Here is a 27969-nt window from a genome sequence, read left to right on the forward strand (position 1 = left end):
AATATTGCATCATATTTATGTTGGTTGAAGTTTGCAACGTTTATGATCAACGATTGAAAAAAAAAAATATTTTTCACTCAAAAAATAACTAATTTTGTGCCTACAATTTTTTTTTAAATTATTGATCAAGAAACGTTGCAAAAAAAATTTTTCGATAAATAAATAAATAATTTGCATAGAAAAATATTTTCTCTTCTCAATCGTTGATCATAAATGTTGTGAACTTCACCGACGTTCATATTTGTTAGTTTATTAAAATTCTATGAGTCATGAAAAATTAATATATATTACAGTTCCTTTAAATACATATTTAAATAGTTAATCATCAAATAATTTCTATCTGATAAATGTAATATTAAATTCAAACTAAAATGTATTTCATCATCACAATCTTCCCCAATGATTAATATAAATACCGATTTAATAATTAATTAAAAAATTGTAATAATAGTATTTTTTTTTCTAATTAAAAATTGATCAGCACTTGACAAATCTGGAACACTCATCATATAATTATCTTAATAATCATTTCATTCATGTCTTGGAAATGTTTCTTATCATAAAATACACCTTGTGAATATTTCCACTTATCTCATTTCACATAAAGGACAGCATATTTTATATCCTCAAATTAAAAAAACAAAATTTTTTTGATTTTATTACAATTATAGTAAAAAAAAATGTTGAGTTCAATGTACAATGTTAATTGCGGAAGAATCTCATTTTGAGATTATATTGGACTTGATTTTTTTTTTTTTGAAAATTTATGTATTTTCTAACAATATATAAATGTGGGTGTTCGTTTGAACAATGTTTAATTGATAAGGCACATGACCAACGCCTGTCATGTTTTATTATTGAAAGCTGAGATAATAATCTATACTTTGGATCGTATGTGAACAACTTTCACAAAACATAGATCTTTTTTTTTTATTTTTTTATTTTTTTTATCAAACAGATTCCTCCAGAACAGATATCTAAAGAAAAGCAGATGACTGCGATCAGACTTTAATAGAAATTTAATGTTACTGTTATTTTAAGAATTTTTGATAATTAACAATATTTGTAGATGTAAAGAAAATAATTATCAAAATTTTATAAAAGCATTTACAAAGTAAAAGTATTTTCAAGTCGTGGAAAATAGTGTAAAAAGGGAAATTTCCATATAAGAAATACTAATCTTTAATATAAACTTTTATGAAATTTTCTATAGTTATATAATAAAATTCGGTAGAACGTATTTGATATTAAATGATACTAAATTTTTATTATATCTATAGTAAATTTCATAAAAGTTTATTAACGATTTTTTATATGGAAATTTCGCTTTTTACACTATTTTTCACGACTTGAAAATACTTTTACAAAATTTGTAAATACTTTTATAAAATTTGATAATTATTTTCTTTTTGTGTACAAACAAAACAGAGTTTCTCGTTTTTAGTTGTATTAAATTATTTAGTATTCTTTTTTAAATTATTTATTTATTATTAAAATTAATTTTTGGTAAAAAAAAATTTTTAGTAAATAAAAATTAAATAAAGTTACAATAATTTTGTTTGATAATTTTACATTTGGATTTAATTAAACATTTAAAAAGTAGGTAATTAGAAAATTAATAAAATGAATGACAAATTTTACATTTTGATTTCATTTCGATATATACAGCCCAATGAAAAGCTAATTGGTTTCCTATCGAGCTGCGTATATATATATACACACATAAAGCTCGACAATATTAATCGATTTCCATTTGATTGCTACGATATAGGAGTTTTATTTCCGGTTCATATGCATTTGTAGATGGCACTAGATTTTGCATCTAATTTCCTCAGAGTAAATTAAAACTTCATATAAGATAGAGATAGAGATAGAGGAATAAAATATATATTTTTTTAATATAAACCTAAATACCAATGTTGAATATATAATTTTTATAAATTAAAAAAATTTTTTGTTTTTTTTTTTCATAATAAGAATGAGAAAAAAATCGTTTCAAAAACACATAATTAAAAAATGTAATTATTGATAAAAAAAAATAATTCATATACCACTAGAATAATTTACAAAATGCTATTATAAAAAATTTGGTTTCATTAAAATATTACCGAGTTAATTAGATATAAATGAAAAAATTTTCCAAGAATGTGTAAATAACTCTAACTTGTTATAAAAAAAAAAAAAAAAAACAAATAAACCTTTATTCCAAATGAGTTTTTTATTCATAAATTACATTAAAGCAAGGCAAAGTAAAAAATCATATGATGTAAAAATCTTTGTGATTTTCAAAATACAATTAATGAAAAAATTATATGTAATTTATTCTTTTTTTTAGTAAACTGTTATATAAATAAAATTATTATTATTATTGTAAAATAATTTTTTCCGAATATTCTGGATAAATAATTTTATTAAATAACTATCGTACATATTATTTTTTATTATATTATAAAATTATATTATTATTGTACAATTAATTATTTTAAATTATTATATTTTTATATTTTATTTATAATGTTAATAAAATGTTGAATTCTTTAAATTAGAAAAATAAGATCAGATTCTTTATCAATGATAAAATATATAATATTTAAAAAAAAAGTAAATTTTATCACAAGAATTATAAAATAATTGTCAATATCGCAAAATTCTTTAATATTTTTAGGATGTCTATTTATTAACATTTCGTTCTTCAAATTATTCAGTTATTTCCGGTTTAAGGTCATGTGATTGTTGTGATTCTACATGTAAATGATAAATTTAGAATTTTCATTTTATTAGAAAATATAAATTTAGAAGAAAAAAAATTGTCCATTATTTTTTTTTATGTTCAAATTTGCAAATCCATATTTTTTTGAAATTTCATTTCAGTAAAATTTCTATTTTCTCAAAAAATTCATAATTTTTCTATTTTTGCTTCCTCGTGGAGGAAGCTTTGTAGTACTTTCGTTTATAAAACTTTTCAAAGTGGCGGAAACAAATTTTTTTCTTTATAGAAACATGTTATATGAGATCCTGATCAATTTTCCGGATGTATGTATGTGTGTGTGTGTGTGTGGATCCCTTTTTTGTTTAGAAGATAACTTTAACAGGTTTTAATGGATTTAGATAAAATTTGGTAGGCTTATTTATCGTATTAATATCTCAAATCTGACCAAAGGATTTTGAAAAATACCCAAAAAAAAAAATGTTATCGTCTTTTTTCCAAAAATTTTTTTTTAATCGAAAAAATTTTTAAATAGAAAAATTTAAGGTTATATTTAATAAAATCGTATTCCTTACGTCAAGATGAATCGATCGATATATATAAAGTATACATTTGAGGTAAATTAAAAGAATTAATGAAAGTTAAAAAATCAAAAATCCACATTTTAGCAATAAAATTTTGCTTTCTCCACGAGGAAGCAAATTTTTTTGCTGATCGTAAAGAGGAAGCAAAATATTCATGTAATGAACATCTGAATTTATAACTGGTTTTCCTAGTTGACATTCAAATTGTTTGTTACAATTAGTTTTTCATTTTCATAAATATCATTTTAAAATTTATTATAATTTTATTTTTTTCCCGATAAACCAAAAGTTTTACGTACATGCGTGTATTATTTTTTTAAATTTTCTGATAAGCTTAAATATATTTCTGTTCGTATTGAAATATTCATTTGTCAACATATTCATTGCTTTTAAGTTTCGTTTATGCAAAATTATTTTAGACAACCTGCAATGCTAATTTTTTGATAACAAAAAAAAAAAAAAAAAAAAAATGGAACATTTAAGAAATGAAAATTTAAACTTATGAATATTTGAACAAATGGACAGTATATATTTTAAAATTAAAAATTTGTCACTTAGACAAAAAAAATACTATGTTAAAATATGTTTATGAAAAGAGGTATATAGAAAAAAATTTAATATTTCAAAGCACAAAAACATATATATATATTGTAAAGAAATATTTGAAAAATTAAAAATTTAATTAAATAAATAAAAATTTGTTAATAATTTAATTTTTGATTCAAAAATTATATTGGATAAAATTTTAACTTGTACCTATATAATTTTTAGGGATTTTTTTGAGAAAAAAAAGAACTGACAGTCAAAACAGAATTTATAGTTCTTATTTTCGTATTTTAAAGAGGTTCAACATAACCTCAAACTAAAAAGTAGTTTTTAACAGAACTAAAAATATAATTATTACATCCAAATTCGACAGATTCAATTGTACAATTTTGGAAAAAAATTATTTTGAGTTAAAATTTGTTATTAAATAATAATTAATAAATTTTTCTTTATTTTTTCTTAATAGTTAGTTAGCAAATTCTAATTTTTATCCAATTTTTATAAACAATGGCTCATTTTTTTCTTGGAAAGATTCTCTAAAATTCTGATTTTGTATTTTTGTTAAATAATGGTTTGTTTAAAAAAATATTAAAAAAAAAAAATTTTTTTATTTGCTTATTAACTTTTGAACAAAATAATTTTAATAAAATTCAACAAACAGAATTGTAGAAAATCTTTTAAAGAGAAATATGAGCCATTGTTTATAAAAATTGGATAAAAATTACAATTGTTCAATAACTTTTAAGAAAAATTACAAAATGTTTATTTATTATTATTTAACAACAAACTTTAAATCAAAATAATTTTTTTCCAAAATTGTACAATTAGATCTTTCGAATTTGGGTGTAATAGGGTAACTGTGGGTATTACTGTGCGTGATGGTATTACTGTCATTTTAAAAAAATTATTATTATATATAATTTATAAATATATTTTTTTTTCAAAATAATTACAAAATTTATTGTAAATCTTACTTAATGGAATAGTCAATAAAAATGTGCATTTCATCAATTGGTTATTTAATTATTTATATTTAAAATTGATTATGATTGAATTCCATGAAATTATCAAATATGGCTGCCGTGAACACTTATTCGAAAGCGTTAATATTTTCAATATTTTCAATAATATACACAATTCAGTGTTATTACTCAATTAAGTATGCTTCAATGTTTTAAAAAAATACTAATTTATCTTTATATTATTTATTTATAATTAATATTTCTTATAACTGTATTACCAGCAATAATTTCACTGCTTGTTGGCATTACTGTCATTTTTAAATACGTTTACTGCGCAACTCGCCGCAAAGGTAACCTAATCTTTTTGTTGACGTTTCTCTAACCTCCATTCTCATGGACAGCTTAATTAATTAATTAATTAGTTAATTAATTAATTACTTAATTAGTTAATTAATTAGATTAGTTAAGTAAAAAGAAAAATATGGATAGTGAAGAAAAGAAAAAAGAAAAACGAACGAAAAAGAAAAGAATTTCATATTCAAAAGAAACCTTAGCTCTCGCTCTCGAGGAACTTCGACACGGGAAAAAAGTTGCACAAGTTTCTCGGACATATGACATTCCCGGCTCAACACTTAGGGCAAAAAGATTAGGTCTGTATGCCGATAAAAACCCTGGTCCTTCGACTGTATTTACTGCAGATGAAGAAAAAGAGTTAGTGAATTGGATCATTCACTGTTGTGAAAAAGGATTTCCTGTATCTAAAAGTCAGCTGGTGGACAGTGTTCGACGAATTTGTGTTCAAACGAAGAAAAAAAATCCATTTACTGACAATATACCAGGTAGAGCTTGGTATGATGGGTTTTTGAAGCGTAATCCAGAAATTTCGACAAGAGTTACGGAAAAAGTTTGTTTGAATAGAGCAAAAGTTTCAGAGTATAGTTTGCGTCAATGGTTTGAAGAAATCTCGAAATATTTGGTTGAAAATAATCTCTTGTCATTAGAGCCAAATAGAATTTTTAACTGTGATGAAACAGGTAATAATAATAAATTTATAAGTACTTTTTTTTAAATTGTTTTATACTTTAATAAAAAAAATTGAATTTATCACTAGGAAAAGATTTAAATAATTAGTAATTTGCTTTGAGTAATATAAAAACACTTTTTACATTTTGATATTTAAACAATTTAAATACATATTAATTTACAGGACTTGCTTTAAATCCAATATCTTCATCGGTTCTCGCTCCAAAGGGTCAGAAAAACGTGTTCACTGTCGTAAACAATAATGAGAAAGAAAACATTACGACTCTAGTGACAGCCAATGCTGTTGGTAACCTTGCTCCGACATTTATTCTATTTACTGGGAATTCGCTACCAAATAATTGTGTTAAAATGGCGCCTGCCGATTATGCTTTTGGTTATTCAAAAACTGGGTGGATGTTATCTGAAAATTTCTACGAGTACATCGCAAATGTTTACGAACCGTGGTTAACAAAAAATAATATTCAACGTCCAGTAATTATGTTTATTGATGGTCACGCTTCGCATATCACGTTATACTTAAGTAAATTCTGTTCCGAAAAGCAAATAGTGCTAATCGCCTTGCACCCAAATGCCACGCACATAATGCAACCATTGGATGTTTCTCTATTTCGTACCTTGAAGGCCAATTGGAAGAAAAAAGTTGAAACATTTTGTCGAAATTCCTTTGCAGTCGGAATTCAAAAGTCTCAGTTTGCCCCTTTGCTAAAAGAAACTTTAGATTCAATGAATCTAGAAACCGTTTTACGAAACGGGTTCAAAAAAAGTGGATTATGTCCTTTCGATGTTGAGGCAATTGATTTCACTAAGGTCCTTAAACGAATTGGAGACTCAGATTCATTGTCAGAAGACAGTTCTCAGGTTTCGCAATGTAATTCCTCAACAGTTCAAGACTCCTTGGAAGTGTTTGAAAAATTTTTAAAGCAAGATCAAATAGAGGCATTTCGACTAAATGAAAGTCCAACTTGGAGAGGAAACGTAAAAGATGAGGAACTCTTTAACATATGGTACAAATTATCGTACCCATCAGGTGGTTTATCGAACACTCTTAATAATCAAAAGGTATATGGATAATAAATAAGTAATTTAAATGTTAATATTTATTTTCGTTACTTATTGCATATTCTTAAACTATTAAATTATTTTCAGAATGACTCAAGGTTGGACTTGCCCATGGACATTGTTTCTGATATAACTGAAATTATTGACACCACTCGGGGTCACAAGATGCTAAATGGAGTAAATGTTAAATCTACGATAAATTCAGATAATGTAAAAGCATATAATTAAATAATTCATTTCTTGTTTTGAAAACATTTTTATATTTACTTAGATTTTAAAAATTACGATTTCATATATCAATTTATAATATTTATAAGTTGATCAATATTTTTAATTCATATTTTATTAGATTGAAATAACACATTGATAAAATATTGAATTATTAACATTAATTGTTCTTACTAGCTTTTGTCATATAATTTAATATCATTTAAAGATATTTTTGAATTTAATATTTAAATTTACATTGAATTTATTGAATTGTAAAAAAAAATTATTAATAAAAAACCAGCTTTTTTGTATTGAAAATTGTAATGTATTTTTTGTTATAAAAAACGGCTGGTTACAATTAGATAATTGTTTTTAGGTAAAGTCAAGAAGCAATGCTGTCATTGAAAATGGATGTGTAATAATGGAATTAGAAGTAGATGTCAATCAAAATATTCCAAGCGATTCGATTTCTAACGGTACTGTCTTAGCATCTAATGATTTTACAAACAATGATTCGATTTCCGACGGTATTCTCTTAGCATCAAATGATTCTGCAGAGAATAAATCGATTTCCAACGATATTGTCTTATCAAAGGATTCTCCAGAGCTCGATGTACCACTTGATTTGACCAAAAACAAGTTAAAAGTTAATCCGCTTTGCGACATTACAAATTTTCATGAACAAAAACCGGTAATATCAGAAGAATCTGTGCATCAGAAGTTTTTGTTTTGGCCATCTGATAATTTATTAAAAAATGAAAATAAGAAAAGGATAAATAAAGTGCGTCATCCTTCAGTCGTCACCGGAAGTCAATGGCAAGAAATTGTGGACACAAAACAAACTGAGAAGCGAATTAAAATTGAGGCTGTAGAAACAAGAAAGAAAGCGAGAATAGAAAAAAAGGCGAAATCTAAATTAATAAAAGAAGAACTTCAAAAGAAAAGAGAGGAAAAAAAACAGCAAAAAGAAATGGAAAGCTTTGAAAAAGAAAAACAGAAGCTTTTGAAACAACAAGAAAAATTTGCAGCTATAACAGAGAAAAAAAAAGCTTTAGACGAAAAATTAGCCAAAGAGAAAGAAAGACGAGAAATAGAAAAACAGATTCGTGATTTGCAAGAAAGACAAGTAAATTTAAATCAAAATCTGTGATTAAAAGATTAAAGCTTATATATTTTTAATTAATGTCATAATGCTTTGTGATATTTACGATTAAGATTTATATCTAATATGGCATAATACTTTGTGATATCTGCCAAAAGTGTTCGAGACTCAAATTTTATTTATCAAACTTTTTTACTTAAGGATAATTATATGCTCATAAGTGTCATAATACTTTGTGATATCTTCGATTAACGTTTTTATCTATTTATATAATACTTTGTGATATCTACCAAAAGTATTTAAGACTCAAATTTTATTTATTCATTATAATAAAGTTTGTTACTTATTTATGTTTTATGTTTTGTCGTGGACGGTCACATATATGTAATATAAGTTGTCCAATTACTAAAATATATGTGCATATTGACATATTAAAAATATGTTACTTTCAATAAAGTTGTAATAATGGGAAAATTATTTATTTAAAAAATTTTAATTATTTATTCAATTTATTGACGTAGTAAACATAATTTAATAAATAAGATGTAGAATATGATGCTTGTTTAATAGTTAATAAAGCCATTTGGCCACAAAATTCTACATCTTATTTATTAAATAATTTGGCTTTTGAAAGAAGATTTTCTTTATAAATTATAAACATAATTTGACATAATAAAAAATAAATTTGTTTCAAATAAACTTTGAAACAAAATTTAGTTTGAATAAGCCCGCTATATTTCAACCAATGAGGTTAAATTCTTGTGACATGCGCAGCTCGACATGCAGCTCGATTTTAACAGTAATGCCAGCACAGTAATTGCCGTTTTGTTAGTAATTACCGCACAGAAATACCGACATTTTAACAGTAACACACGCATTTGCCATTATTTTTTAAATGGATGTTTTAAATAAAAAAAGTGCCAAACTAATCTCGAGTTTAATGATTAATTAAATTTAATAATTAAACTTTTATCTACAATTGGAATAACAACATTTGATTTATTTTTGAGGTTAAATTGAGCTTTGCAAAGTTAGCATATACAAAAAAAGCACAGTAATACCCACAGTTACCCTAAATTTTAAATATATTTTTAGTTAACTATTAAAAACTACTTTTTAGTTTGAGGTTATGTTAATGGGTTGAACCTCCTTAAGGCCAGGTCTAAGTGAGGCAGCGCCATCTACATTGAAACTAAAATTTTTGGAAAATTTTCAACAGCCTTTTCTTGAAAACAAAAAGGTTAAATTCCTTTTCCTTTATGGATAATTGATTATTCTGCCGTGCGAAATAAAAACTTAGTTAAGTCATATTTTGTTCGAACGGAGAAAATGACGAAAAACTGTTTGTATTTAAAAACCTAATGTAATATAAATAATTCTTTAATCTAACTTCACTTCCTAGGTAATTTGATAGAGTTCTTTTTAATTCTGAAGTCAAAAGTTAATTATTTAAACAAATTATATTAAATAATTGACTTACGTTTTATTTTTTAAAAGCAAAACTTGGTTAACTCGAGTTACGTAGTGCTTTTCGAAAAGGTAGGCGAGCGCGAGCCTTCGTTCAGAAGTAAGAACTTAGTTAACTCAAGCTAAATGCATGGGATTCCGAATTCACCCGACGAAAATCCGAACTTTAACGAAGTTGACTTACGCTTGCTCCCATCGAAATGCAGTGTCCGGCTCATGCCACTTTTCGAAAGAGAAAACACTCAAGTCGAGTTAACTAAGTTTTTATTTCGTATCTTATGCTCGATCTCAACGCTTCCTACGATTTTTGGACTACTCAACTCGAGTTAACTGAGTTTTTATCAAGTATTCTTTCATTTTCTGGGTTTTTGTAGATTTTTAATAACTATTTTTTGCAATAAATAATTAAAATAAAAAATTTTTAATAACGTAATCAGACGCAGTTTTTTCTTACGAATCCATTGATACCAAAAACTCATTTTTTTCAAAAATATGACTTAACTAAGTTTTTACATCGTACGGCAGTATTGGCAAGATATACACCAGCTAAAACTTTTTTTGAGTTAAAATAATAAAAAAAATTTCATGTCAATAAATTAAATATGAGCACTTTTTTCACAAAAACTGTAACAGTACTTTCTCAGAAATTACAATCAAAAATGCAATTTCCATTTGGAAAATTAATAAACTCTAAAAAATACACGACCTGAGATTTACCAATCACGAAAATAACAAAAAAAAAGTATTTTAACATAACATATTTTACTCATTATGACAGCCGTTTGGCAGGTTATATATGTCAACAGACGTTTCGCAGTTTTGCCGAAAGAAGGAGATTGGCGCTGTTGCTAACCACCTGAAATACATAATCTACCAAAGGGCTGTCACAATCAGTAAAGCAGTATCAATATGTTAAATATTAAATGTTTTTTTGTTATTTTCGTGATTGGTAAATCTTAGGTCGTATATTTTTTAGCGTTTATTAATTTTCCAAATGGAAATTGCATTTTTGATTGTAATTTCTGAGAAAGTACTGTTACAGTTCTTGTGAAAAAAGTGCTCATATTTAATTTATTGACATGAAATTTTTTTTATTATTTTAACTCAAAAAAAGTTTTAGCTGGTGTATGTCTTGCCAATAATCAATTATCCATAAAGGAAATAGCATTTTACCTTCTTGTTTTCAAGAAAAGGCTGTTGAAAATTTTCCAAAATTTTAGTTTCAATGTAGATGGCGCTGCCTCACTTGGACCTGGCCTTAAAGTAAAAAAAAAAATTCAAAAAAATTATTTTTTAATAAAAGTGGGGGTTAATTATATTTTAAAAAATTTGAAATCATTAAAAGTTACATTTAGAAAGATTATATTTCTGAATAATCTCCATGAAGTTGGCGTCGACGCTCAGCGCCGAAAATTGTTTTTCACAGGACCAAAAGTATGAAATTATTTTTTTTTAAGATTTTCAATCCAAATAATGCCTTGAGAAATACTTTTCAAGATATTATGTGGTCCCAAAATCTTTTTAAAAATCATTTGATACTTTTTGGTCCCGTGAAAAATAAATTTCGACGCTGAGCGTCGACGCCAACTCAAGCCAACTTCATAGAGGTTCTGAATAGCATAAGAAATGATTGTTAAATTTTAGGTTATGTTACCGGAATTTTTTTAATGATTATTTAATTATTTATTATTACTATTATTATTATTTATTTATTTATTTAATTTAATGATTATTTCCACTTGCAGTGAAATAATTTTCAAATTCAAATTTTTATTTTATTTAAAGATTCGAAAACAGGAAGTTGTATTAAATTTTGTTCTGATTATTTCTTCAATTCTTTTGTAATTGAGAATTACAATAAATTAAAAAATATTCCAAAAAAAAATTTGTTAAAAATAAAATTTAATAAATTTTTTTTATTATGGACGAAGTATAAAAATTGCACTGAAGTGAAATATTCAAACGCCATTTATTTTAATTATCAGAAATATATAATTTTACCAATGTTTTTATATAAGTACAATATGACCTATTTAATATTATAAGAATTACAAAGTATCTTCAAATTAAAAAGAAAGAGATAATCAATAAAAATTCATCGAATCTTTTTTTTTTTTTTTTTTCTTATTTCGAAATAATTTGGAAATTCCTTTTGAATTATATGTGAACAAATGTTTTTACGTTAGGCGTTGTTTCAGTTTTCTTCGCTTTATAATATATACGATATCTCAAGAAAAGACCAGTAATTCCACTTTAAACTGGCAACTGTTGGTTCTTTAATACTTATAAAGAATAAATCTGACGTAAAATTATTTATATTATCACAGAATTTCCACGAATTTTACTTATTTTCACATATGTAATTTCATTTCAAAATTTTAATCTTGCATCATTAGTGGAATTAGAGCGTATGTAAAAGAAAAGATGCGACATTAAGATAATGTGTTCAATTTTTTTTTTTTTTTCTTTTTTTTTCCGAATGCTGTACAGGAAAATGATAATCAAGCGCACGTTTGTTGAATGAATGTGAAAAAAAAATCAAATTTAAATACTGAAATTTGTAATACAAAACAAATCGTTTCTGTTTAAGTTTTTTTTTTTTTCGTTTCAATAAATTATGTTTTTGTGCTTTGTATTATGTAAGAGGAAAAGATAATTTTTTAATTTCATTGAACTCATAATATAAAGTGACAAAATTTTGATAAATTTTAGTATTATAAAAGAAATTTTTTAATTTTGTAGTATTTTTTTTTTTTAAAGTAAAAACAATTTTTCTTTCTGAATAACAATTAAAAAAAATTTTGATAAATAATAAATAAAGAATAAAATAATTTTCATTTTGGACATATATGTTAATTTTTCTATTTGGTATACGGTTTTGACAATGAGGTCAATTATTAATTAACATTTGAATATCTAATAAATTCATTTTGAAAAAAAAAAATTTAATACAGTACATAACATTGTATTAAAGCGTAAGAATAAATTGTTTGATAAGTGAACCAATATTTTAGAATACATTTAAATTTAATGTTGAAAAATTTATATTCGTGTATTAATAATTATTATTAGGAATAATAATTTATGTAGTAGAATAATAGAAAATTATCATTTTCGAAAAGGAAAAAAAAAATTATTTGTAGTGAATATATTTCAATTTTTTTTTCTCTCTATTTACGTCACAATGTACGATTATTTGTCATTAGAAAAACTTGCAGAATTTCAAATAATAATAAAAAAAAAAAAATTAAAAATTTCAAACTGGAATTTAACTTATTGATTTCATGAATAAATTTAATTTACTAATGGAACACTATAAATTAGAAATTTAATGCGATTTACGAATTTAATGAGAGGAAATTAATATTTATAGATTTCATGTCTTTGAACTTGTAAAAGAATTATAAAGATAACATTAGTCTTTTATGTTTTTAGTATTTTACTGAGGAAAAAGAGAAAAATATTTGAAATTTTTTTTTGAAAATTATTACATAATTGCCAATAGTAGTTATCTGTTTGTGATCTCAAAAATAATTATAAATTAAATTCAATTGCAAACAGAGAGAACAATAATTATAAAGCTATATAACAGTGTAAAATGTTGTATCAACATGGAAACTTCCAATGGAAAATGGCATCACTCAAAGAACAAAAGATTGATTCATTGTAATCGATTTTGTAAGGATTTGACAGTTACTTTTCTAACAGGAAATTTCCGATTCGCAAATGGTTGAAATCAATGAGATTTAAAGTGTTTTTTATTTATTAGAAGGGGGAGAAAAAAATTCTTTTTATTTTTTCTTTAAAACATTTAAATTTGGGTTTTTTTTTCTAATTAAAAAATTGTTTTCAAATCAAGCAAATATTTCATTCATTCATTCAAAATAAAAAAAAATTCTGTTGATTCAAAGAAATATTTTTTTATTCAAATAAAAATTTTTTTAATTCAAATAAATAAATATTTTATTAAAAAAAAACTTTTAAGTATATTTTCTATTCTTATTTCGTATAAAAATTTACCTATGAAAAAGTACAGTAAACTTTAAGGAAAATTTAAATTATTTTTTAAATTTAATCTAAAAAAATAATTTATTTGATAGGGAAAAATTGACAATTAATTGAGTTCAACTATATTTTTTTTTATTAAAACCAAATACATAATTTATTTGAATAAAATAAAAAAATATTTGTCTTAGAGTTAAAAAAACAACTATTTATTTGTTTTAAATAAAATTTTTATTTAAAAAAAAAAATTTATTTAAACCAATAATATTTTTTTTGAGAAATAAATTGCTTTTTCATATAATTTATATTAATTATTATTGGACAATAATTGTCAGTACTTTTTGGAAAATAATATTAAAATGCATCAGTAAAAAAAAATAATATAGGAAAGAAATAGATCAACCATAATTTATATAAACGTTAAGTTTCCTCAAGGAACAGTTCCGCTTTCTTAATTCTATTGTTGACATTAAACGTCGTCATTTGTTTTTCATATCATCTCTGTTCTTTTCCAGTAAAATGATGATTTTCCCATTTTTGCGACGAAACTGGTTTCGTCGGATAAGGCTAGAACCGTTGGTTATAGAATGCCTGGATTATCGAACCAATCAGATTCGATGCTTTGTTTAAAAATTGTCAGCTATCACAATCAACAAGTGACGTTCTTGCGAAAAATTTTTTTTTTCTTTTTTTAATTAAATTCAAACATTTTTCCGTTTTAGAAAATTTTTATGAAAAAAATTCATTAGAAAATGCTGCTAATTGTAAAAGTTTATAATAATTTTGTAAACGTGTGTGGATAGAAATATTTTTGTATATTTTTGTATTTAAATAATTTTTATAATTAAAAAAAAATTATTTTGAATTATTAAAAAATTTTTTTTTATTACAATTAATTACAAGATCTTGAGAAATATAAAATGACTAATTTTTTTACAATAAATTTTATCAAATCTGAAAAGTATAAAAAAGAAATAAAAAATATTTGGATTTATACTTCCTTGTTGTTGTTTTTTTTTTGTACTTTTATATAATGAGATTGTTCATTTTTAAAAATTTTTCTGAAAAAGAAAATAACTTTTGTTTACTAGACTTGGGAATTTTTTAATAATTTAATAAAAGTACTTTGTACGAATTGGTCTTTACTTTAGAATTAAATAAATAAATTAATTTTGTATTTGAAAGAACAATTTTAATTTTTCATGAAAATTTAAGTTTTTGTGCCAATTTAAAACGAAACTTATTTTTTATTGTCCGTTTTTTGAAATTAAAATTGTACTGCTAGTTCATTAAAAGTAAAAAGCAAATTTTAAATTTAATGAATAATTTAGCAAACATTTAATATTTTAAAAAGTTGAACTACTTTTTGAAAAATATCTCCATTTTTACAAATAATTATAAAAATGATTTAGTAAAATTTTATCATTGATAATAGAATTTTTATTTATTAATTTTTAAAAAATGTAAGTTTTATTTGTATGTACAAATAAATTTATGTAAATAAATAATTCAAAACATTTTCTTTATATAAATGTCCATTTACACTTAAAAACAAATAAAAAAATAGTAAATTATTAAATTTCCATTAAATTTGTTTTAAAAACGAAAATTTTTTAATTAAAATCATTAAATTTTGATATTTAATACAACAAAAAAATAAATAAAAAAATGATGAAACATTTCATCGAGAGATGTGTGAAAGCAATTTTTTTTTGCGCTTTGTATTGTGGACAAAAATAAACAATAAAATGACAAGAATATTGCTTTTATCATTTGCTGGGGGTAAAGATAATATTGTCATGAGATTGTTAATAGATTTACAAGTAAACAAAATCTGCGTTAGGGGCAAAATATCAGAATATCTCTCTTCGTTTAACTAGATAAGACTCGTTCTGCAAAGTATAGACTTGGGGCGAAAGAAAGTCGACTGATAATACTTATCACTCACATATAAATAGTGCCTTAAATAGTTACTTTTAAAGCAGAAGCGAACAATCTTTGCGAGAATCAAGACCTCTCTTGATTAAAAACGAGTTTTTTCATTTTTCTTCCTATTTTGTGATATTTTTCGTTTTCGTTTCTTTTCTATTTTTTCTTTTTTTTTTCATTTAAAAATTTATAAAGAGAAAAAAAATTAATTTTTTTCGCAAAATCTTCCCAAAGAGGAAAAAGTGTTTTTGTTAGTGTTGAATTTAATGTATGAGTGATAAAGACAGCACGAGAATTCCGTCCATTAATAAGGTACATTTTTTGGTTCTTTTTCTTTTTTCGTGAGTTTTTTTTTTTTTTTTTTAATCCGATGGACCAAAAATTAATTTTTTCGAAAAAAGTGTGTAGAATTTTTTTTTCGAGTTGTGAAATTTTTTAGTTTATAATTTTTTTTGGCCTTCACATTTGAAATTAAAAAAAAATTATAACTATAACTAAATTTTGAAAATTAATTGTTCGTTTAATTATTGAATAATGAATAATTTTATTGCATTTTTCGTTTTTTTCAACATTTTTTAAATTTATATTTTATTTGTAATTTTTGGAATATTTGTAAACAATATATTTCAATAATAATTAATTTTAATGATAATAAAATTTTTATTTATCTTTTTAATTTGGTTTTGTAAAAATAATAAAAAATTAATACAATTGATAAAAGTTTTTTAACATTATATTTATATAACATAAATTTTAAAAATTTAAAAACTTTAATTTATTATTTAATAACAATAATAATTATTATTATTAATTATAAATATTATCATAATATTTTTTTATATTAATTATTTATAATAATAAAATATTTATTAAAATAATAGTTAATTATTGATATATAAAAGTTTTAATATATTTTATGTACTTTATTTCGAACAAATTTTTTTTTTAATGATAATAATAAATTCCTTTTGATTAGTACGGACAAAACCTGATTTATCAAAAACTTATTAAACGTCATTAAAATATAAAACCTGAAAGATAACTAGAAAAAATTGATAATTTTTTTTTTTTTTGATAAAAAAATAAAAAATATTTAATAAATTATAAATTTAAAAAAATTTGTTAAGAATTTTAATATGTAAGAAGGATAATGCATTTTAAATGTTAAAAACTAAATTTTTCTTTAAAATAATAATTTACAATTATTAAGTTTTAAACATATAAGAAATTATAAATTTAAAAATATAAGATAAAGTTTGAAGTGAATTTTAAAAACAAAAATTTAATTTTATATAAAAAAAAATATTTGATTTGAAGTTTCTAAAATTTAATTAAAAATAATAAGAAAAGGTGATATTTGTTATTTTTTTCTATAACTGCAATGAAATTGGCTCACAAAATTGTTTCGGGAAAATTTTATTTTATATATAAATCAAAAAAAAAAAAAATGTAATACTTAAAAATAAAAATTTTAGAACCAACAATGGAATTTTGGTTTTTGAACATCGAATTTTGAAATACTAAATGACGTTGAGATTATTATTAACAAAGTTAGATTATGATTTATTTAGCTCAACTCATAAGAAATGATTTTTAAATATAGTAATTTTGATTTATTACTGCATTGCAACTTAGTTTGTTAGTCAAGAGATTATTAATTAATTTCCATTGGCACCAAACAGTCTGCACTCAACATTATCAGTGCAAATGTAATAAGAATTGATAAGGCATGCCAAAAATGACAACAATTTGTTATAAATTAATGTTAAAATGTGATTTAAAACAAACAAAAAAAAATAGGGAAAATTGTATTTTTTTCCTTAAGGAAATTTTTCAAAGATTTTTTTTGTAAATAAATATTTGATATAATTGTATCTAAATATTGTAATTGGATAAATTTTTTTATTGTAATTTCTTTTTTTTTTGCATTTCAGGGTTCTATCTGCGATAGGCTGGTAGACCAGTCTGTTGTAGGATCTTTGGTTAATAGCGACAACTGGAAGTTGTCTTTGAACGCAGAGCCTCCTTGGCTTTGCTAGCATCCCCAACTGATTCTTTGTTTTAGCTCGCCTCCCCACGACTCTCACAATTCTCACTGACAGCTGCCTCGTAAGTATTGTTTTATAAAAAAAAAATCGCCCTTTTTAAAAATTTTTTTTATTTTCATTTCTGAACTGATGATTTTGTTATAATTCATTAACAATTTAAAATCCAATTATTTAAAAAGTTAAATTAAAAATTCTATTTTTTAAATTTTAATTCTCTACTTTTTTTATGTTTCATACACTAGAGAGATATATTTTTTTTCATAAAGAATTTTAAACTGTTCTCGCATAATCAAAACGGAGATGCATGAATAAGTTCTAAAATTAATTTCTTAAATTTTTCATTTGACAGAATTTCATTTCATTTCTTCAATTTATTATTCAACAGAGATTCCATTTATCCGAATTTCTGTATTACAAAATTGTTACTTAAACGAATTTTCATTTTACAAAATTTTTATTTTTCATCGAATTTGAATTTGACAGAATTATTATTTGCTGAAAAAATTATACAGAATAGTCATTTAAAAGAATTTTTATTTTACAGAAAGAATTTTTTTCTAGACGAATTTTTATTTGTTTGAATTTGACAGAATTTTTTAAAAACCAAATTTTTATTTTACAAAATTTTTTTTCAATTATGTATTTGGCAGAAAAATTAGGGCTTTAATTTAAAAATTAACGAACCAAAAATTATCAATGAAATTATAATTGGTTAGATAATATAAAAATTCGGTTAAATGGAATAATAATTTTTGTTAAACAATAATTTGAAGAAGTAAAAATTCTAGGAAGTGAAATTCTATCAAATGAAAAATCTAACTAATAAATTTTGGAGCTTATTCATACGTCTCTCAAAATCACAATACTGAAATTTTTTCAATTTTTTTTTCAAAATTAAGCAATAAAAATAGGGATTGAATTTATAAAATAATCGATTTTGAAAATGAGTTTACAAAAAAAAAAAAATTGAATTAGAAAATTTTTAATTTTTAAAAATAATTTAAATTGTAAATTAATTGAATTTAGAAAAAATGAATTTTCAAAAAAAAAATAGAATCTGATAAACAATCATAACAAAACTTGGTTTAACTTTATATTTTCGAATTTTAAAATAAAATAATAATTTAGACTTGTAAATTATTACAGTGCAAGTGAAGATAATTTAATTTTTAATATTGTTATACCATTAAAATTTGAATAAAAATTACAATTTTCTTAGAATAGGAAACGATTCAGATAACATAATCTAAAATTTAGCAACTGTTTCCTACTGTCAGAATTTTTCAATCCAAATGAATCTTTTAAATGACTTGAAATATTAAAAATAAAATTGTTCATTCTAAAATCATAATTTTTTTTTTTTTTTTTTTACTTTAAAACACTAAAATTTGATAAACTAATTTTATATTTTTGCTGTTCGTCCGATTCCTCCTTAAATCGAATTTTTTAACACAATCAAATTTTCTATTAATAATTAAATTTTTCAAATAATTTTATTTAGAAAATAACTTAATTTGATAAATAATTGAATGTAAAAATAAATTAATTGCCAAATAATTGTATTTTACAGAAAATGAATTTTTAAATACCTAATTGAATTAAAAATTGAATTTTAAAAAACAATTGTAATTTTTTATATAATATAATTGAATTTTATTGTTAATGAAAAATGAAGTAATAATGAGAACAATTTTTAAAGTTCTTTTGTTTACAAATATTTATTGAATTTCAAATAGAAATGATAATTATTTTAAAAAATATAAAAAACATTTTCAATTCTTTGGAACACAATTTCGAAGCCAATTAATTTTTTTTTTATTTCATTTTATATAAGTAACTTCAATTTAAAAAAAAAATATTTTTTTAATTTATGAGAAAATGGAGTTTTATTTCGATTTACAATGCGTTTAATGCCATTATTTTATAGAATTGATCGCAATATTAATTAAATGCACTATTATATAAATTTTTTCAAAGTATAATTTGTAAATTTAATGAGTACTTGAGGAAGTTAGATATTTTATAAAATTCACTTCTTTTTCTTTTCCTGGTCAATAATTTCATTTTATTGCAATAAAACAATTCCTTTATGAAAACAATTGAACAGTTTTATTTATTTATTTTTTGTACTTTAATTTTTTTTCCTTAAAAATATTTTGTATTTGTATTTGTCATTTAAATTATTATTATTATTATTTATTATTTTTTTTTGTTATATTATTTTTTGATTTAATTTTTTTTTTTATTGAATTTTATGAAATTTGAACATACAAATTTTTCAAAAAACTATAAGACAAACGTTTTGGAAGAAATTTTGATTTTGAAAATTTGTCCAAGAACTTTTTATACTTTTAGAGAATGTATTTGGAAAATTTTGTGTTTCAAATTAAAAAAAAATGTTTACGTTAAAATAATAATAATAATAATAATAATAAATTGTTATTAATTTTAATTTGCAGATTGCTGACTAGCTTCTATAGAGTTTTATTTTAATTATAATCAATCCCCCCAAAAAGCGTTTTATCATCATGAAGGTAACAAATTTGGATGAGCGCATTCATGTGCTGGACAATTCCTCAAATGTATTGAGTGTCATTAAAAAAATCGCCAACAGCGGCGTTCAAGAAGAAGCTTTCTACATTTTTGACGTTGGCGATATTGTTCGCAAACATCAAATTTGGAAAGAAAAATTACCTCGTGTCGAACCCTATTATGCTGTCAAGTGTAACGATAATGTCACTGTTTTGGAAGTTCTTGCTGCCCTTGGTACTGGCTTCGATTGTGCTTCAAAAGTATGTTTTCATTTTTGGTATATATTTTTTTTTGTGACGCATGATTATGTTCTAAACAATCATTAATTAGAATTTTCATTTAATGGAATTTCATTTGTCATAATTATTTTCGAGTTGAATTTTTATTTCTTCGAATTAGTATTTTGCGCAAAATTTTCATCAAAACGATTTTCTATATTACAGAATTTTTTTATAACCGAAAATTCACTTCACAGAATTTTTATTTGTCCGAAATTTCAAATGGTCGAACAAACAATCGACAGAAAGATTTTGGCGCGATTTTTAAAATCAACCAATCACAATTTTATGGATAATTTTTGATTGGTTAATTTTAAAAATCGCACCGAAATCTTTCTGTCGATTGTGAAAATTGTGGAAAATTATAAATTATATCAAATAATAATTCGAACAAATGAAAATTCATCTGAAAGAAAATTCTACCCAATAAAAATTCTTTAAAATGCCTATTATGTTAAATGAAAATTCGAGCAAATAAAAATTCTGTCAAATAAAAATTCTGTGAAGTGAATTTTTGGTTATATACAAATTTTGTAATATAAAAAATTGTTTTGATAAAAATTCTACAAAATACTAATTTGAACAATTAAAAATCCGGCTCGAAAATAATTTTGTCAAATGAAAATTCTAACTAATGATTTTTAGAACATAATTATGCGTCCCTTTTTTTTTTTTTTTTTTCTTTCCTACAGATTCTTTTTTTTAAAGTACAGTAGAACCCACATTTATCGGATTTGAAGGGATCAAAAAAAAATCCGATATAAGCGAAATAATTATAATAGTAATATAATAATTATAATTATAAAATTAATACATTAAAAATAATAATAATTATTATTATTATTAATTATCCGAAATATATTGATATATCCGAATAGGTTTATATTTTTTTAAATCCAAGGGACCGGAATAAATATCCGTTGTAGGCGGAAATCTGATTTTTGCTGGTTTTACTGTACTAAATAATTATGGGAAGTTGTTTTTTTTTTCTTTAACTAAAAATTTCTAAATTTTGTATTTTTTTCAGGCTGAAATAAACAAAGTTCTTAATATGGGTGTAAATCCCTCTAAAATTATTTTCGCTAATCCGGCTAAACCAGCTTCTCACCTACGTTATTCTTCGTCAGTTGGTGTTGATATTATGACTGTTGATAATGAAAGTGAATTGTACAAGATCAAATCTCTTCATCCTACAGCTAAGGTAAATTAATTATCTCATTATTATATAATAAACGATCGTAAATTGAATTAATATTAGTGAATTTACTATATGGCTGAAAAATGGGTTAAAATTTCATGTTATTTGAAGAAAATTGACAAAAGGGGAGATTTTTGGTATCACTAAAATTGAATTTGACAGTAGATTAAAATTTGTTTTCAAAATTCTTTGGTTTAAAGAAAAGAAAAAATGACAAAATTAAATTAAATTTTCGATTTTTCTTTCTCTTTAATTATTGTATTTTTTTAAATTTTTTAAAATTCTCGTGTTTTTCATTTTTTTACTTCAAATTCTCATTTTTTTTTGGAAATTCTTAAAATTTTTTACTTTTTTAATTTCTTTGAACATTTGTTTTTTAAAATTTTTAATTTCATTTTAATCCTCTAAAAATGAAACTTATTTTTTTTTCTTTATCAATTTTTTCCTTAAATTCTCTTTTTATTTTTGGAATTCTTAAAATTTATTTATCAAGATATTGATACTAAACCAGAAAACAAAAAAGCTAAACTACTCGCAGAGATATTTATAAAACAATTATTGTTTTATATTTTTTTTTTGAGATGCATTATTTAAAGATCACACCATTATATTTCGAACAAAGTCGTTGCAAACTAATTTAAAAAAGAATCTGATACTTTCAGAAATTATTTTGTATAATATCTATATATGAAACGAAATAAAAACAATTATGTTACAATTTTTATCATTTCTCTTAAAATATTAGTTTCGTTTTTTAGATAGCAAAAAGAATTATTTCGGAAATAATCAATTTTTTTTAATCAAAACCCAACGACTTTATTCGAAATATAACTGTCCGATTCTAATGTTGCAATATATCAACTACACTGAAAAAAAAAAATTATATGGTCCTCAAGTTTTGAACGTTCAGATAAACGAAAAATTTATTTACTAGATTTTAAATTTCAAATTTTCATAAAATATTGCTTTCTGTTTTCAAAAATAAAATAATAATTTATTAAATATTTAATAATGTACTTTTTCTATTATCCATTGCTGTGGTAATTTTTTTAAAAATTATAGACCAAAAAACTTGATTTTGTTCATTTGAACGTTCAGAATTTAAGGCAAATAAAATTTATTTGATTCAAGTAATTGGTTACTTGACTGTTAAGAAATAAATAATTATTTCTATTAAATAATTTTTATTTGAGTCAAGTAAATGATATTTGTTTTAAATACAGAAATTATTGATTCAAATAAATTTTCTTTTCAGTGTACAAAAAAAGATTTTATATTTATAATATTTTGGTTTTTTTTAAAAAAGTTTAATGGAAATTTTCTTTATAAATAATAATAATAATAATAATAATAATTCGTTTAAACAAGTTCAAAAACAGAATTTTCAATAGTAATTAATTTTTAGATTATTAATGACAATTAAAGTGAAGTACAATTATAATTATCATAGTTCGAATGAACTTAATTGATGATATATTTCAAAAATTGATGGTATCTCTTCAATACTACGTAATAATCACTAAAATTTATAGCCATAATTTGAAAACATTTAGACAATAATATTTACATTCAAAACAATGATAATTTTAATTCTTTTAGATCGTTCATTTTGATGGATATTTTTTTATTATCATTCTATATTTTATAAATTAAAAAAAAAATTGTTTTTTTTTTTTTTTTGGTAGGCAGTCAAAGTTTAGAAAAAAAAGCCAAAGAAGAAGAAAATTTAACGAATAAGATAACTAACGATTGTATTAATTATAAATGACTGTTTTTTCAAAAAAAAAAAAAATGTTTTCTTTTTAGCTCGTGATTCGCATTCGTTGCGATGCGGAGGTTGCTCTATGTCCTTTGGGTATTAAATTTGGTTGCGATGCAGTTACTGAAGCGCCAAATTTAATTCGTTTATCGCGCACATTGGATTTAGATGTTGTGGGCATTAGTTTTCACGTTGGCTCAGGTTGTCAGGATCCACCGGTTTATTTGCGTGCAATTCGATTGGCTCGTGAACTTTTTGATTTTGCCAAGGATATGGGTTTCAAGCCATATTTACTTGATATTGGCGGTGGATATCCAGGTGACAGGAATAGTAGCATTGATAAAATGGCTGATACCATTAATCAAGGAATAGACGAATGTTTCGATAGTAAGTATTTTCTTTTTCTTTACAATTTATGGGACGCATGATTATGTTTTAAAAATTATTAATTAGAATTTTTATTTCATGGAATTTCATTTGTCATAATTATTTTTGAGCCGAATTTTTATTTGTTCAAATTAGTATTTTGCGGAATTTTTATATACCCGAAAATTCACTTCACAGAATTTTTATAAATGAAAATTCTAACTAATGATTTTTAGAACATAATCATTTAATTACTATTTTATTATCTCTTTGTTTTAACGATGCTGAAATCCACCAACGATTAGAAAAAACAAAATTTTTTTTTTCAGACGGAAAATTATGAAAATTTTTATCTAAAAATATTGTTTTCAAATTTTTTGATCAATAAAACAAGAAAAATATCTTTGAGACGAAAATTCATAAAATATATATATTATTCTTTAAAAATTGTTGATTTTTAACTTCAGCATTGTTTTAATTAATTATCTTCTTTTTCTGAAAATCATCACTAAAAATCTCTTTTTGATCTTCAAAAAAATTAATTAAATTGCAGCGGATGACGTGAAAATTATCGCTGAACCAGGACGATTTTTTGTGGCATCTGCATTTACACTCGCAGCAAGCATTCACAGTAAACGATCAGTTCGAGGAGACAAAACAAGCCCACATACAACTACGCATAATATGTATTACATTAATGATGGTGTTTATGGATCTTTCAATTGTTTGCTCTATGATCATCAAACTGTGACGCCTTTGCCACTGAAGGTATTTTTTCATTCTTTATTATCTAATTTAATTTAATTTGAAATTATTTTCTAGAAAATATACGTATTTTGTAAACAAATAACAATTATATTTTTTATTTTAGAATGGATCGGGAAAAATGATACCGTCTAGCATTTGGGGACCGACTTGCGATGGATTAGATCAAGTTGTCGAACATGTACTTCTACATGAAATGGAACTTGGTGATTGGTTTATTTTTGAAAATATGGGTGCTTACACTTTGCCAGTGGCTTCAACTTTCAATGGATTTCCCGTTCCGAAAGTTCATATAATTGCTGAAAATCATATCTGGTAAGTTGAAAAATTATTGAAATTTATTATATAAAAAAAAAAAAAAAAACAGTTTTATGCAAATTTTCAAACAAAAAAATGATTCATTTGGCAAATTTTGGCTTTGATCAAATTTTCATTTCATCGAATCATTATTCAAAATAATTTCTTTCAGGACAAATTTTTCATTTATGAGAATTTTTATTTATTATTCTTAAATAATTATTTGACAAAAAAAAATCTTTTTTTGAACATTATTTTTATTGAACCAAATTCAAATTTTATTCATATTTTCATTAACCGAATTTTCACATGACGAAATTTTCTTTTGAAAGAATTATTATTTCTTTAATCAAAATTGCATTTCACAAAAACAGACATTTAAACGAATTTTAAATTGACAACATTTTATTTTACTAAGTTTTTATTGAGACAAATTTACATTTAAACTAATTTCAATTTAACAAAATTTTCATTTTATCCAATTTTTATTTGATAGAATTTTCTTTTACATTTTCTTTTAGATTTTTCATGAACGAATATTTATTGAATGAAATTTTTAATCATAGACAAATTTTTATTTAATTGAATTTAATTTTCTTTGGAAAAAACTTTTCATTTAAATGAATTGTTGTTCGATGAAATTTTTCATTTGAACGAATTTTTATTTGATAAATTTTGCCTTTGAATAAATTTTAATTCCATGAAATTTTCAGTTGATCGAATTATTATTTTACAAAAGTTTTTTCTTTAGAACGAAATTTAATTTGACAAATTTTGCATTTACGTGAATTTTTATTTATTATTTCTTAAATAGTTAGTTGACAAAAAAAATTTTTTGATCTATTTCTTATTGAACCAAATTTAACTGTTATATATATTTCACTGTCCGACAATGATTTTGCCCCTCGGATAATTCCGGTCACTTTCGATAGATTTTTACACGCTGATTACGAATCTGCAAATAAAAATGCTCTAGTACGTCCAGTTTCTGAGAAAATTAGTGTTAAAAAGTCGAAAATGCGTGTTTTTGGCCATATTTGAATTTGAATAAAATAAAAACAAGAGGTGCTAGAATCTTGTTCTTGGGTTCAAATGAAAGCTTGAAACTTAAACAACAATTCCATGAAGGGAAAAATTAAAGGCATAATGATAAGGCTGTTAAAACTTATTTTTTCATTTGCGATTAATTTTGTCATTTTTCATAATCAACGAACACCGTGTATAACCTTAATAGTTTAAAACAAGTGACAAACAAGTGAATGAAACATCATTCGAATTTGAAAATTTTTCACGTGACTTTCAGGTTACTTATTATCTATTAATTTTTAAACTTACCTTCTTTAAACCATATTTAAATAAGATAATGTTCACTATACAGTTTTTTGAAGACTTCTGCAGAACGCTGGGCCGAATTGTTTTTATTAACAAAATACAGTAATAAATAATTAACTTTCAATTATTACATATAGGTTAAATTAATATTTAAATAAAAATTTAAAAATTTTATAAAAAATGTTTTTGTTAATCAAAAATTTTAATTAATTTTATTTTTCGGATATATTTTTATTTTAATTTCATTTATTTGAAAATTCAGATATATAAATGAAGATTACAAAGAGCAATAAATAAATGGAAATATGGCTAAATGAGGTTTATTTAGCAATCCAAATGTAGACAAACTTTTCTCGTCTTTCTAAATTTTATAAATGTTTTTTCAGACAATAATAATTTTAATTGTAAATTTACAATTGTAAATAACGAATAAATTAAAAATTTAAATACACAAACTTTGAAAATTAAAACCAGAAAAAAATTGCAAAATTAACAAAATTAAACTGATTTTAAATAATAATATCTTTAAAGTGTGAATTTTAAAAATATGAATATTAAAAATTCAAAGACATCTTTTGAAAATTTTTTAAGATATATTTTGAAATTTTTTATCTATCGTATAGAATTTTAAATATTGTATTTGTGTATTTTATGTTAAATGAAACTTATGTTAACTTTATGTTAATTATATAAACTTTTTTAGGTGTATTGTGAAATTTTGTTATTTGTGATAATTATTTATTATTTATTAAAGTTTGTGTGTTTATACTCGTCACGATTGACGAAAATAGTTAATAGAAAATTAATTAGATAATAAGTAACCTGAAAGTCAACTGAAAAATTTTCAAATTCGAATGATGTTTCATTCACTTGCTTGTCACTTGTTTCAAAATGTTAGGGTTATATACAGTGTTCGTTGAATATGAAAAATGACAAAATTAATCGCAAATGAAAAAATAAGTTTTAACAGCCTTATCATTATGCCTTTAATTTTTCCCTTCATGGAATTGTTGTTTAAGTTTCAAGCTTTCATTTGAACCCAAGAACAAGATTCTAGCACCTCTTGTTTTTATTTTATTCAAATTCAAATATGGCCAAAAACACGCATTTTCGACTTTTTAACACTAATTTTCTCAGAAACTGGACGTGCTAGAGCATTTTTATTTGCAGATTCGTAATCAGCGTGTAAAAATCTATCGAAAGTGACCGGAATTATCCGAGGGGCAGAAAAAAAAATCATTTTTGTCGGACAGTGTTTTCATTAACCAAATTTTTATATGACGAAACTTTCTTTTGAAAAATTATTTATTAACCAAAATTGCATTTCATAAAAACAGTCATTTAACCGATTTTTAATTTAACGAAAAATTTTTTCAAACCAGCTTTAATTGAACCAAATTTCCATTTAAATAAATTTTAGTTTAACCAAATTTACATTTAACTAAATTGTTATTTGATAAAAATTTTCTTTACATTTTCTTTGAAAAGAATTTACATTGAATCAAATTTTAATCCTCGACAAATTTTCTTTTGTTCAAATTATTATTTGATAGATTTTTTCTTTTACATTTGTCCAAACTTTAATTTACAGAAAATTTGCATTTAAAGGAATTATTTCTTGAAATTTTCTTGTGAACAAATTTTGCCTTTGAACAAATTTTAATTCGACAAATTTTACGAGAATTTTTATTTATTATTCTTGAATTATTATTTGACAAAACATTTTTTTTTTTTTTGACGATTTTTTATTGAACTAAATTTGAAATTGAACCAAATCGT

General features: G+C 22.9%; 2 protein-coding genes across 3 annotated transcripts in view; both read left to right on the top strand.

Moving 5' to 3' along the window:
- The window catches only part of LOC127285051 (ornithine decarboxylase 1-like), a 30534-nt gene that overhangs the window by 1351 nt on the left and 1214 nt on the right, over positions 1 to 27969 (top strand). Inside the window, exons 1-7 of one of the 2 annotated variants that reach the window (XM_051310848.1) lie at positions 15653 to 15927; positions 17550 to 17724; positions 20123 to 20455; positions 21501 to 21674; positions 23478 to 23817; positions 24350 to 24564; positions 24668 to 24876. In XM_051310848.1, the coding sequence (XP_051166805.1) occupies positions 20192 to 20455; positions 21501 to 21674; positions 23478 to 23817; positions 24350 to 24564; positions 24668 to 24876 (1202 nt within the window). In that variant the 5' untranslated portion in view covers positions 15653 to 15927; positions 17550 to 17724; positions 20123 to 20191. Of the gene's footprint in view, positions 1 to 15652; positions 15928 to 17549; positions 17725 to 20122; positions 20456 to 21500; positions 21675 to 23477; positions 23818 to 24349; positions 24565 to 24667; positions 24877 to 27969 lie in introns of those variants that run through there. The other variant, XM_051310849.1, reaches the window with a different exon arrangement.
- On the top strand, positions 4708 to 9281 carry LOC127285043 (uncharacterized). Its single transcript, XM_051310830.1, has 4 exons — positions 4708 to 5833; positions 6007 to 6902; positions 6990 to 7112; positions 7489 to 9281. The coding sequence occupies exons 1-4, from the start codon at positions 5281 to 5283 to the stop codon at positions 8260 to 8262; spliced, it is 2346 nt and encodes a 781-aa protein (XP_051166787.1). The 5' UTR covers positions 4708 to 5280; the 3' UTR covers positions 8263 to 9281.

Source organism: Leptopilina boulardi, unplaced genomic scaffold (genome assembly GCF_019393585.1).
Source record: "Leptopilina boulardi isolate dan_hultmark-lab unplaced genomic scaffold, ZJU_Lbou_2.1 LbouV2_328, whole genome shotgun sequence".
Taxonomy (NCBI): domain Eukaryota; kingdom Metazoa; phylum Arthropoda; class Insecta; order Hymenoptera; family Figitidae; genus Leptopilina; species Leptopilina boulardi.

What these genes read in the sequence shown, in the direction of transcription:
- LOC127285043 (XM_051310830.1), top strand. Translation starts at nt 5,281, where the DNA reads ATGGATAGTGAAGAAAAGAAAAAAGAAAAACGAACGAAAAAGAAAAGA. An exon ending in TTTTAACTGTGATGAAACAG is followed by an intron (nt 5,834 to 6,006) that starts GTAATAATAATA and finishes ATTAATTTACAG; the next exon opens with GACTTGCTTTAAATCCAATA. An exon ending in ACACTCTTAATAATCAAAAG is followed by an intron (nt 6,903 to 6,989) that starts GTATATGGATAA and finishes AATTATTTTCAG; the next exon opens with AATGACTCAAGGTTGGACTT.